The sequence below is a fragment of the Physeter macrocephalus genome, chromosome 19 (assembly GCF_002837175.3).
Source record: "Physeter macrocephalus isolate SW-GA chromosome 19, ASM283717v5, whole genome shotgun sequence".
NCBI classification, from domain to species: Eukaryota; Metazoa; Chordata; class Mammalia; order Artiodactyla; family Physeteridae; genus Physeter; species Physeter macrocephalus.
The window spans coordinates 45,076,753-45,089,568 of NC_041232.1; the positions used below are offsets into that span (position 1 = coordinate 45,076,753).

At 43.7% G+C, this 12,816-nt stretch overlaps 1 protein-coding gene across 2 annotated transcripts in view; it reads right to left on the reverse strand.

The window, feature by feature from the left end:
- Positions 1 to 5,682: 5,682 nt before the first annotated feature.
- Positions 5,683 to 12,816, reverse strand: part of GAREM1 (GRB2 associated regulator of MAPK1 subtype 1) — a 222,426-nt gene continuing 215,292 nt past the window's right edge. The window contains exons 5-6 of one of the 2 annotated variants that reach the window (XM_024120500.3): positions 9,696 to 9,862; positions 5,683 to 8,303 (exon numbers count right to left, since the gene is read on the reverse strand). In XM_024120500.3, the coding sequence (XP_023976268.1) occupies positions 7,409 to 8,303; positions 9,696 to 9,862 (1,062 nt within the window). In that variant the 3' untranslated portion in view covers positions 5,683 to 7,408. Of the gene's footprint in view, positions 8,307 to 9,695; positions 9,863 to 12,816 lie in introns of both variants that reach the window. The other variant, XM_024120499.3, reaches the window with a different exon arrangement.

Below are 12,816 nucleotides of genomic sequence, written 5' to 3' on the forward strand. Positions count from 1 at the left end.
TTGCAAGCAGGAGAGGTTTCTTTTCTTTCCAGCTAACACTGACTGGGGAACATCAGCTCCTGTTTTTAGGCTTAGAAGAAAGAGAAGTTGGGGGACCAGGGTAGGGCATTCCATGTGCTTAAAAAAAAACCCATTAAATGTTATTTTTATTTTTTAAAATTTTAATTATTTTATTTTTAAAAAACTTTTGCTCTTTATTATTTTTTAAATATTTATTTATTCGTGCTGGGTCTTAGTTGTGGTAGGCGGGCTCCTTAGTTACGACATGTGAACTCTTACTTGCAGCATGCATGTGGGATCTAGTTCCCTGACCAGGGATTGACCCCAGCCCCCTGCATTGGGAGCGCAGAGTCTTAACCACTGCGCCACCAGAGAAGTCCTTAAATGTTATTTTAAAAGTTAAAAGTTGAGGAAATTGGGAGAAAAGGTTGTCGTGGAACGAGTACAAAATGGGGAAACAGGAGATTTTATTTCTAGCTCTGGTTCTGTCACAAACTTTGTGTGATCCCAGGGAGGTCATTTAACCTCCATGGGTTTCATTCCAATAAAGTTAAGAGATTGGACCAGATCATTTCCAGGGTTCCCTCTGGCTCTAAACTTCTGTGATCTGCCCATGGATGCTATTTCCTATGTCCTGCACAATATCTCCTTGCCAGCTGTGCTTCTGAGCATGCAAACTATTTCTTGTCTTTACCCATCACTGCTTCTGGTCCTGAGATCACTCTTAGCTTAGGTCATTCAACCATATCTACTAGTCTTCAATTGCCTGTGTCTTTTAGAGCCAATATTTGAGTCAACCTACGGAAACACACTGATCTTTTCTCGTTCACTTTATATTCGTTAAAGAACTGAACTCATTGCCTTCATTAAACTGTTAGAAGAAACATTTATTCATTGGCAAATGTTGCAAACTCGATCTGGAATCTCTAAACAGGTTCATATCTTACTCTCTTTAAGTCTTAGATATTTTATGATGAATACAGATTTCATTTGTCATTCTTTTGACTTGACTTCATTGTTATCATGCAGCTGCAGGGTCTTGATCTTGATGGCATGAAGACTGGCCGCCATCAGGAACGTGATGGCATCATGCCGTCATTCAGTAGAATCTTAAGCAGCATTACTTTTGAAGATATGACCGCGAAGACATAAGCCCTGATACCAAAGACTTACAGCTTACAAGGGTAGCCAGAAAGCTGTCAGCACAGAGACGTGAAACCACCTCAGCTTGGGGGATGACACTTGGTAAATCCTGAAGGATGCATATGAGTACCTAAGCACGGAGGGGCTGAGGTAGGAGAGGGGACTGCTTAAGGGAAAATTCATTTCAGTGCAATTGACCCAGCACCTACTCACTGTTTTCAATGATTTGGCTTTTTCTAACCTCAGATAGGTAGGATTTGGAGGATATTTGATTCTATGTATTTCTTTTTAAAATTTTTAGTTATTTTAAGTTAGTTTCATGAAAGTATAGTTGATTTACAATGTTGTGTTTATTTCTGCTGTACAGCAAAGTGATTCAGTTATACATATATATATACATTTTTTCATATTTTCCATTATGGTTTATCAGGATATTGAATATAGTTCCCTGTACTATACAACAGGACCTTGTTGTTTATCCATTCTCTATATAATAGTTTGCATCTGCTAATCCCGAACTCCCAATCCACCCCTTCCCCCTTCTCTTGGCAACCACATGTCTGTTCTCAATGTCTGTGAGTCTTCTAACCCCCAATATTTCTAAACTCGAATTTACTTGGCAATATCCAATTTGGGGGAGTCATATGTCCTAGTGTATACCTGATGTAAGTACTTCTAGAACCTTGTGGTAGGTCCTTGGACGTTTTAGCCCAGTCACATCAACCCTATGGTTTTGTGCAGTGCACATCCCTGAAATCAGCAAAGTGGCCACCTATGGGTATAGTCACAGGTTTTATCCCTGTGAAATGGGGCAGAAGGGTTGAAGGTTTAAGTATAACATGGAATGAATGAATGATTTAGGGATGCTTTGTGTAGCAAAAGAAGGCAGGAAGATTTTTTGGTGATTGTGAAGCTGGGGAGATCCTAGCCAGACCAGGCAAGGACTTAAGATCTCATTGTCCTCCCTGCCCTTCAGCCCTCCCCTGAACCGCTCAGTAAGATAGTTTGAAGCTATTTCATGTTATTTTGAATACAGTAAAAGCTTAACCAGCCTCCACTTGCCAACTTCTCTGTAAAACTTACTGGTGGATGCTGCAGCGTGCTGCATGCTCATGACTTGCTCTAAAACCCTCTACCACATCTACTCACTGTTATGCTAATTGTAATTATAGAAATTAAACTATATATAAGCCAAAGAGATATGAATTTCTATTGTCTTTTTCCTCTGTACAAACAGGTATTATTTTTATTAAAAATTTTTTAATGTAACTATAGTTGATTTACAATGTTGCATTAGTTTCAGGTATACAGTAAAGTGATTCAGTTATCTGTCTACCTATCTATATTTTTTCAGATTCTTTTCTGTTATAGGTTATTACAAGATATTGAATGTAGTTCCCTGCGCTGTACTGTAGGTCCTTGTTTATTTTATAGATAGTAGCGTGTATATGTTAATCCCAACCCCCTCATTTATCCCCTCCCCCATTATTATTTTTTTAAAGCTCACTAGTCCATCTATATTTGTCCTTTGTCCTAACTCCCGACCACACAGGTACTAGATTCTCTTTGGTTGCCACCAGGTTACCTGGTTCCCAGCTTCCTCCACTTTCGATAGCCACAGTCTTCAATCTCTTGTTAACATGGAGTGAGCTTGCAGTCTTCAGAAACCCTTCAGACAAGTTCTCTTCTCCTCCATGAGGATGGGAGAGAGAGGTTCTAGAAAACCACACAGGGGTCCAACTCACTGAGGAACGATTGCAAGAAGAGCAACTTTTAAAATTTCTTTATTTATAGACATTTCTGAACCATTTAAATCAACAATGAATTTTTTTAGACAAAACATACCATGTTTATCTTGAGGTACACATTGGGCCCATAGACAATGCTCTGGAAATAATGCAACTGTTAACCGGTAATTAACAACCCCAGTTTTCCAAGCAAAGAAACTGTAAAGATGGTTACAAAAGTCTTTGAAAAGACTATACCATTTTCATTTAAGTCAAGGAAAACTCCCCAATTTTTGACTAATTGAATTCAACTTTTAGGCTTAGCTTAAGCAGTATTTTAAATGGAGCTTAATATGAAAATGGGAGAAGAGGTTTATAGCTAAGAAATGATCTGAGCCCTACTACATGAGATTGTAAACAAAGGAAATTCATCATCTGAAAAGCTCATTACAAAACTCATAGCCTAAAAATTAGAGCAGCAAAATTACAGAAGATACTTGTATATACTTTTAACAGAAATCACGTTCACCCTTTGTTTCTAGCTTTCACAAGGAGACAAATTTTAAAACACCAAGTTCTGAAGACTAAACGATGTGATTGGACAAGAAGTGGTCATAAGAATTCCACACTATTACAGTCCCACAGTATAAAAATCCTACTTTCCGTCATTTGCGCTCTGGGCAACTTACTTTCCTTGCCCTAGCAGCCTGGTGCCATTGCATTCCTAGAAAAATAGGAATTGGGATTAATGGTCATAGTTTCTGAAAGTCTTGTGTGTCCAATAGCAGATTTCACTTTTCTGGTGGACTGAAGTTGAAATTTTCTTTGAACAGTTCACAGTGGTCTTTGGAGAACTGTGGTTTTTTTTTTTTTTCAGTTTGTTATTCAAAATGTTAACCTCATACTCTTTAGGCATGATGAGTAGTGACTTGTGATACAGTGTGTTTGGAAAATGAAGAGCCCTCTATTCATCCACACCCGCCCCCTGAACTTCTCGAAGAGTTGTGTGCACAATGTGCAAGGTGGTTCTGGAATGTCGGCAGAGGGTATTTACCCACGTCTGAAAACAGTTGGAATGGACGGTCATAATGTTTCCCCGTAAGATTGTTTTATTTCTATGTGAAACAAGAATAAACACTGCAATTTAGTCGAACGGGCAGCTCGCAGCAACTCCATAAACGTGAATGGTCTATGTGGGTTGAGAGGGTCTAAATGTAAATTTCACAGTTCATAAGGTTGAGCAGCTCAACTTAAAAGAGAGAGAAGGTGCAGGCGTTTACGAGATTCTGAGAAGGAATAGATCTGTGTTTGAGTGCTCCGTCCCAGCATGAATCAGGCCCACATTTTACATTTTAGCTGCTTGGTTTGGTTTATTGCTGAATTTCTTAAGGGGGTCACGATGGTTTTGGCCATGCATTTAAGGAATCCAAGAAAGAGTCCCGTTTGGACACTTTCCCCCAAGCACAGGGGTCAGTGCACAGATTGTAGGGAACCTGCCAGAAGATGTCCTCGGTCTTGACCTGGTTGGTTAGAAAAGGTTCTGCACGTGGGGATCTCTATACACTGCTTTTCACTGCAAAGATCGCAGCTCAGAAGGGAAGGGCTGTTTCCTTCCACCCCCTGTTCTGCGTTCCTTGTCATGATTCTCTCTGGCTATGCATGCCTTGTCTAGTAAGGGCGCCATGTGGCTTTGGAGATACCAGAAGATACTTACTGCCAATTAAAAAAAAATTCCAATCAGTAGAAAAGAACACTAGTCAGTGGGAGTCAGAGATACTTGCTGCCTCCAATGCTTTCCAAGTTTTAATGGTCTTGTAGTTTTTCTTTTACACCCCGTTAACAGAGGCTGCCATTTCTTCCTTCTGTGGGTTCTTGAGGGACAGGGCACACTTAACTCTCCATACATCCAACTGCCAGGAGAGTTCATGTCTCTCTTACACATACCCAGTCTCAACAACTGTGGTTTTAAACATAAACCTTATGAGTTCCAAGAGGGCAGGAACTGTGTCTTTTTATCAGCCTGTCAAGTCATACTAGCATAGTGCCCGGCACACAAACGATGCTCAGTGAATTTTGTGTATGTGAATGAAAGGCCATAGTCCCTGCCCTCAAGGAGCCTCTACGTTGCCGTCGATATAAACTCAACGTACATATGCCAAGACAAAAAACAAAAAGGACTTTGTGTCGAGGTTTTGCAAAAGAAAAAAAAAAAAACAAACAAAAAGAAAAAAAGATAAAAGGAATCAGTTGTTTATGTGGGGCAACTGTCATAGTAAACTCAAACCCACTCATTCCTCCCTCTTGAATTGAGAAACAGCGTCCAAGCGCTAAGGAGTCACGAATGGATTCAGCAAGGTTTTGCCAAAGAAAACTTGCAACTTTTCAACATCCTTTCTGTTTTTATTTTAAAGGAAAGTTCTGAGAGGTTAACCTTACCTAGGGAGTTGCCCCTCACACAGAAGGACGCTTTCAACATGAAAGTCATGGAGCGGTTGCATGTCATCTGAGTGCAGTACTAGAAGCTTCTATATAAACTTGTCAGTTACTTTTGAAGAGGTGCTACAGTTCGATAGATTCTACAGGGTACTCTTTCATGGGGCACTTTTAACCTAGAGTATTTGCATTTTGGGAGACATGTTGGGGGGAAAAATGCTTTTTAAAAAAAAAAGACTTGGGCTTCCCTGGTGGCGCAGTGGTTGGGAGTCCGCCTGCCGATGCAGGGGACGCGGGTTCGCGCCCCGGTCCGGGAGGATCCGCCGGGGGAGAGGCTGCACGGGTGAGAGGCCCGCGTACTGCAAAAAAAAAAAAAAAAAAAAAAAAAAAAAAAAGAGATTTAAGATGGAAAATGAGAAAAGGTATCGATTCACCCCAATTCTAAACAATGAGATGGATTAAAAATATCTTGAATGCCAAGAAATGAAACCATATATTGAACAGGTCTGCAAAACTAGACTGGTGGGTCTTGTCTTTCCATCTGTGTATTTATTCTGATGAGCAAGAAGAGCAGATAATAACATACAAGCCAATCCTGCAAGTCACACTGACACCTGGGTGGCTGTCTGTCCATCTAGAATGTGGGGACAGACTCTGGGGGAGACAGGGCTAGGGATGATATGCTGCTCGGAGAACAAAAACTTTTCTAAGATTTATATTCCTTCAAAAAGTCAAGAATTATGTTGATGCCATTATATTTTGGAGTATTTATTCACGTTTGGCAAAAACTGTCAGACTGGGTCCTGGGATTGTTGGAATGAAAGTATGGTAATCATGTATTTTGTTTGGAAGAGAGGAAAGAAGAGATTTCGGAACTAAACAAGTACCCTTATTGCTACTTTAAAAAATGATGCAACAGATGTAGCACATATCAAAGCAGAGGATGGTATGTCTGATTTCTGAGCTCTCCTGAAGCACAAAGCATGTTGAGAACACCTGACATGCTCTGAGAAATGTTCTCCAGACCCCTCATCACCACATACCAGGAGAATAAGACCCTCAAACCCAAAAAGAATTATCACTCGACAGAAATGGTCATTTCCCCAGACACTGATCAGCACGGGAGTATTCTATGTAAAACCCAGCCTGTAATAGGTTTAAAATCAAACTTAATTCTTCAATACAGACTCTCTACTGATTTGTTCCAAGTTTTCTGTGATGGAGCCTGATAAGACTGAGCTTCGAGGGGCAGGGTTCTGAGAATCTCCGGAATCATTCTGTCCCATTTCCTAAGAGAGTCGACTTAATTAACGGCCCCAAACTTCAATGGATATTTGAAAGTGAACAGATGTTACCTAAAAGATCAGACTCATACTGATGTTTAAAACATACATTTGTATTGTGTAAATATACATATACGTATATATTCTGGTCTTTTTTTAAAATCTCTGCTCAGTAAAATTAGCAGCAGTTACAGATAAATTATTGTGGTCATGATTTATTATTTCTAAGGACATCAGAGATCCTCTCTACTAGCACAGGACTTTTGTAAAATGCCTTTTGATAAAAAAATCCCCACCAAGCACATAACACTGCAGTGTCATTTCATATTACTAACATTTTCAGGCACAAGAGTAAAACAATTAGCACTGAGCAATCCGAACGACAGAGCACAGAATAAATTGTCTAAAGTTGATTCTCCCAAAGGAGGGAATTGTTCAAAGGTGTTTTTTTTTTTTTTTTTTTTTTTTTTTAAAGATTCTTATGTCTTCCAGCTTTGGCTATCTTGTAAATAAATATCACAACTTCTCGCATAAACCTACTTGGGTAACAGTTATTTCTCTGAACATGCCTTTTGTCTTTTAGCAGCTGTTGAGTGTTGAGTGATGTACAAGGCACACCTCTAAGTGTTCTGTACAGCATTTTTATTGATGTACAAAATAGCCTGTTCACCATTCAAAATCATAATCTGCATAGTAAGAGTTTTCTCTTATCCCTATTTACAGAGAAAGTTTTTAGTGCAAAAAAATGTGAAACTGTGTCCCAGCCCTCCCCTTCTAGAACACACATATATGTTTTGTTCAATGCTACCTGGGGTTATTTGGCTATATTTTGGGCCTCCAGCCGTTAATGAATTGCAGGATTTTCTTCACCTGCAGTTTGCTCAGTTTGAAATCCTCGGAGAGGATTTCTTCCGTGAGCTGAACAAGCAAGTTTCCGTCAATCTTTTCGGTCACAAAGAATGCTATGACGTCTTCGGACAACCCTATGAACCGCAAGGACTTGGACACTTCCTCTATGGAGAGTCCCGACAGGTCGGCAGGTGGCTGCCACGGGGACCCGTCACCACAGGAGCGGGGGGCCAGCTGGAGGTGGAGGGGTGACGAGAAGGGGTAAGACACGGAGAAGATGTCCTGCGTGCCCTTCTGAACAAAGTACGGGTCCTCGGAGAGGTCCGGCGACCCAGACTGGGGGTCTTCCTCAGCACCATCAATTTGCAGAGGCAAAGGTAGGGTGTCGAGGGCGGCTTTCTCTTCCACGGGCCTCGGGGCCCTGGGAGGCAAGGCGGGGCACGAGATGCTCTGCTTGGCGGGGCCCGCAGTCAGGGTCTTCCCGCCCGTGCTCTCCAGAGAGTAGCTGGCCGACTTGGGACACCCCAGGGCACTACCGCCGGGCTCCATGGGCCCCGGCCCGGGTGGGCTGGTCGCCAGCTCGTGGCCGTCGAGGTCGAAGGCTGCCGGGCAGTTTCTCTTGGGCGTGCCCGGTGTCTTCTGTCGGGGGTAACTGTAACTCCTGCTCGGATCCAGCAGGAAGTCGCTCCTGGTCTGGTTCTCTGACGCTCCCGAATAATGATTAGGCCACGAGAGCCTGGAGGACAGAGCTTCAGCAGTGGGACTGCCAAACGGGGACTTGGGGTCCATGGAATCTGCTTTCACTCGGTTACACGGGTAGCAGGAAACGGGTGCGCTTTCAGGAGAACTCGTGTCACTTTTAGTAACGCTGCTTAAAAGCCAAACACAGAGAGAGAGAGAGAGAGAGAGATGAGTGGAAAAAAAAAAAAAGGAAAATATCCAGCCTATCCTTATCCCATCGATGTCACTTCTGAGTAGAAAAACGTAGTTAGGCAACAAATATTATATTTCTTATCGTAAAGTACCTGCTTAACCTCACTGGGTTTTTGTTTTTAAAGAATCTTTAAATTACTAAAGTACATCAGTAACTATGGATATGAAGATACTGATTTAATATGCTATAGCAGAGATGGCAAACATATAATTTTTTTAACAAGAAAATAATCGTTAGTGGGTGCCTGGATCTTTGTGATGAGAAAAATCTTTAGCTTTGTTTGGGCTTATCACCAACGGGTGCTGTGATTGATTAGTGATGTCTGCAGTGGGCAAGGGTGGAGTGAGAGAGCAGTAAATGAGTGTCTCATGCTTGTCATTCTTGGGCTACAGTGACAGGACTACATCACCACCACCACCGATGACCTTATATCCATCCAAGAGTCTGAGGCTGGAAGAAATGTTTTGAATAAAATGCTTATTCTTGCCTTGGTTTCCGCACAATTGCGTAACATCACCATAAAGATTTAAATGTCCAGGGAACAAAAAAATACCCGCCAAGGAGAGCTACTTTAACCTGTCACATGTGATCACACTCAGCTCTGGGGCTCTATCTTAAGAGTGACCGTGAAACCAGAGTGTGCTCAGAGGTGGGTGATGGGGGGACAGCAGGTGGGACTGAGGCTGCCTCTTGGAGGAGACTTACATCGTGGCTGACCTCACGGTTTCACAGCCTGATCAAGAGAGGCGGGGTGGACCTACATTTGTTTCTTTAGACCTAAGAAACAGTTGAAAGTTACATGGAGATAGATTTCAACTGCAAAGATCTCTAAAAAAAAGTTATTGGCATGTGCCAACCATGGAATGAGCTGCAGTGCAAAAGAATGAGCTCACAGCACTGGGAGGATCCAGATGGAAGTGGAAGACTGCCTTACAGTGATGGTCGGGAAGAGACTCCAGCACTGGGTGGAAATTCAGAGTAGACAGCCGACAGGACCCCTGCCATTCCGGGTCCTCCTTGAGGGTGCTGTCTGCGTGTGTTGAAGTCAAAGTGGAGACAGGCAGATGCCAGCCTTAACCACTGAACCCCTCACAGACTCTGCATCTTCCTAGGTCACTGGCTCTTCCATCCTAGCTCAGAACCAACAGGGCCCCATCATGCTCATCCGGTTAAAAAAATTTTTTTTCTTTTTTCTTTTTGTAAAAGAAAACTTCCTCTCCTACCAACCACCCTGCCCAGGCGATGGCTCCTTGACACGGTTCTCAAGGACCGGGGACCTGGTTGATGAGGGAACCATGTGGAAGTGGGCCCTGGCATAGGACTTACATGTCGTGCAGCCCTGAAGAATAGTAGGACAAGGTGGGGCTGGGAGAGCGAGTCTGCTGCCGCGCCGGCTTGGCTGTGCGAGGAGGGACCGAGGGGCTGGTGGACTGAGGCTTTGCGCTGCGGGGTGGGACAGGCGGGGCGTTCAGGAGCCGGCATTCTTCCCTGACCTGGCGCAGAAGAGAACACGCGGGGTTAGCAACACTCGGACTACGCACAGGGCCAGCTCCCTCCCGGAGGGCCCAGTGGCTGCCCTTCTTACGTGACACCAGCAGGGGTGGAAGAAGGGGAGAGGAGACCTGAGCAAACAAGGACTGTGGGAAACAGGAGGCTGCCAGAGATGGAGCGATTTTGAAAGAAACGGTTTGGCAGATGCTGCAGAAATGTAGCAAGTAATGGGAAGGACGGCACGGTAAAGAGCCGGTGATACATGAGGACGCAGGAAACAGGAGTAGGACGAAAATAAGGGCCTAAGTGATCACGATATTAACGAAGGATTCCATTCTCCTAGCGAGTTGTATTTCTTCACTGTTCAAACTGAATTCGATTTGCTACAAATCTTAGGCAACAGTGGACCTTGTCTAGTGCAAAGGCTCCTTCTGAGGTTACGGTCGGGGCTTCTCACAGGTAACTGTGCACATGAATCCCCTGGGGATCTTGTTTCACGCACATGCTGACTCAGTAGACCAAGGGTGGGGCCTGAGACTCTGCATCTCAAGCTCCCAGGTGATGCGGACGCTGCTGGACCACGGACCACACTCTGAGAAACAAGGTGGCAGACGCGTAACGAGGCAGCTCTCCAAATCAGAAAAATACCACCTCCCTCACCCTCCCTTCATCTTCACACCGGAGAGGGAGGCAGGTGACCTGTGCCATCCCTTGCCTGCCTTCGCCCCAGCTTGTTTTCCATTCACGGCCGGCCTTCAGAATACGGTTCTTTTTAATGAAGCAGATATTTTTTATGTACTTCTCTGTGTCAGACAGCAGGGGGCAGTTTATACCTGGTTCAGCTAGTCTACCCTTAACTACCTAGGTAAAAACAGAGCCAATTCTGACTTTGTAAAAAAAAAAAAAAAAAAAAAAATACCCTTGCTTGCTTTTCGGCTGTGTTCCCACCCATTTTTTTTTTTCACCTTTGCCTTCGATTCCTCTGTCCCAGGGGCTCTGGGTAATGATGACAATGAAACGGAGCTCCTGTTAGCTTTGGTATGGAGTTTGCTTAAGACCAAATGAAATGGGCTCACGTTACACTGCATCGTCTACCACCTACGCTGCACCCTGGCCCTCTAACTGGCTTCCGAGGCCTGATTCACTTGCTGGAGAAAGCCAGATGTTAAAAAAAAGTCATGTGACCCCGGGGTGACCCGGCAAACCTCAATTCTAAGCGAAACAGAAGCCATTTAAAGTCTCATCCGTTGCATTTCTCCCTGGGTCTGGGAATCACTGCTCCCACCCAGAGGATCCACCACCCTGATTGTTGGGACCCACTGGATACAGTTTTTCTTCTGCAGCAGCCCTTTAGGCTAAAACGAAATATTGAGAGCAGCAGATTCTCTTCTCCAACAGCTGCGGGCGTTCTCTTTCTGAGCTTTTCAGAAGGTGGTGGTGGAGGAGGAAATGAGGTTTGGATAAGGAAGAGGGAGGCTTGCTTGTAAGCTGGCCCAGGGGGACTCTTGCTTCACTTTGGGGTCTTCTTAAGAAGCTGGGAACCAACTAGGACACTGAAAAGTTCTGGCTGGATCACTCCACTCCCTGGCTTTTGGGAGCACATACTGGTTACAAAATAAGTAAGATATTGTGTCATCTTCCTTCTGTCTTGTTAGCGAATTGTATAGTAGCCAACTGTGTTTTTCTTTCTTCGGGAATGTCTTTAGAATCTGGGATGGATGGGTGCGGCTTTTATAGATGTGCTTGGTTCTGTCTACGCTTAGAATAACAGGAATCAGTGAAAACGTAAGAAGATAAGGAGTCCGTCAGTTAACTTTTCCATTTAAAAAATAAACAATCGCTTCTCAACATGGGATTAGAGAGAAGCATGAGGAAAACAGGGTTAAGGCTGAATTTGATTTAGAAGTTTCGAAATTTTGGAATTAGTCATTAAATACATTTCATTAGGGACCACTTACCTAGATGTCAATTATGATATGCTGAGATGTCGACTACGCTATGCTTTTTGATTCAGGATCATCAGCTGACCTAGGTCTCGGAACACAGAAAAGCAGCCACTTGTAGTTGACTCTGACCTCTGGGAAGTCCTCTCTTCTCTTCTTATAACTCCAGACTCTCCAGGTTCCTGACATCTGGTTCTGCCCCCTCCTTCCATAACTGGACAGTCCTAAAGAGCTTCCCCATAGGTTTCCCGGTGACAGGAGGGGACGGGGGAGGGAGCAGTAAAAAGAAGCATTTGTAGGTCACAGGGCCCCGTGAGGTGAGCTCCGCTGACCGGAACGTTTCCAGCTACACTCCACACAGCATTTGAAATATGGAAAGCTACTGGAATGGCCACATGACTCCTGAAAGGGGTTAAAGAACAAAGGTGTGTGTGTGTGTGTGTGTGTGTGTGTGTGTGTGTGTGTGTGATGTTGTCAGTGAGAAGATACTAACATGAGACCAAAGAAAGATTTCTTCCCTTGTGATGAGGGGGCAGTTTGGGTGTAATTGTGTGACTTCAGTGGGAAAGAACTAGGCTTATTTGAAACCCATTTTGGAGAAAAGGTAGTTAAAAACAAAACAAAACCCGACTTCAATGGGATCCCATCGGCGACAAGAATTCAGCTGTAACACCGTGGAGGAACAAAACTAGTGAGTGCTACACCGGGCAGCTGCGGGAGGGCGGCCCTCTCGGGGTGGGCACAGCTGATGACCCTGTAGACGCGTCTCCACGTGTTACTTTTAACTTGTTGCTGCAGACGTGGATGCTCAAATGAAGTCATACTGCAGTGCATTTTATGGGAAAACTATATATGCTTTGGGGGAATGTATACATTTTGGGGTTCAGAAGTGACACACCGACACACTGTGAGGGTTTATTGTGCCATCTTACTTTCTATCTCTTACATCCTTTTTTTTTTTTTTTTTTTTTTTTTTTGCGGTACGCGGGCCTCTCACTGTTGTGGCCTCTCCC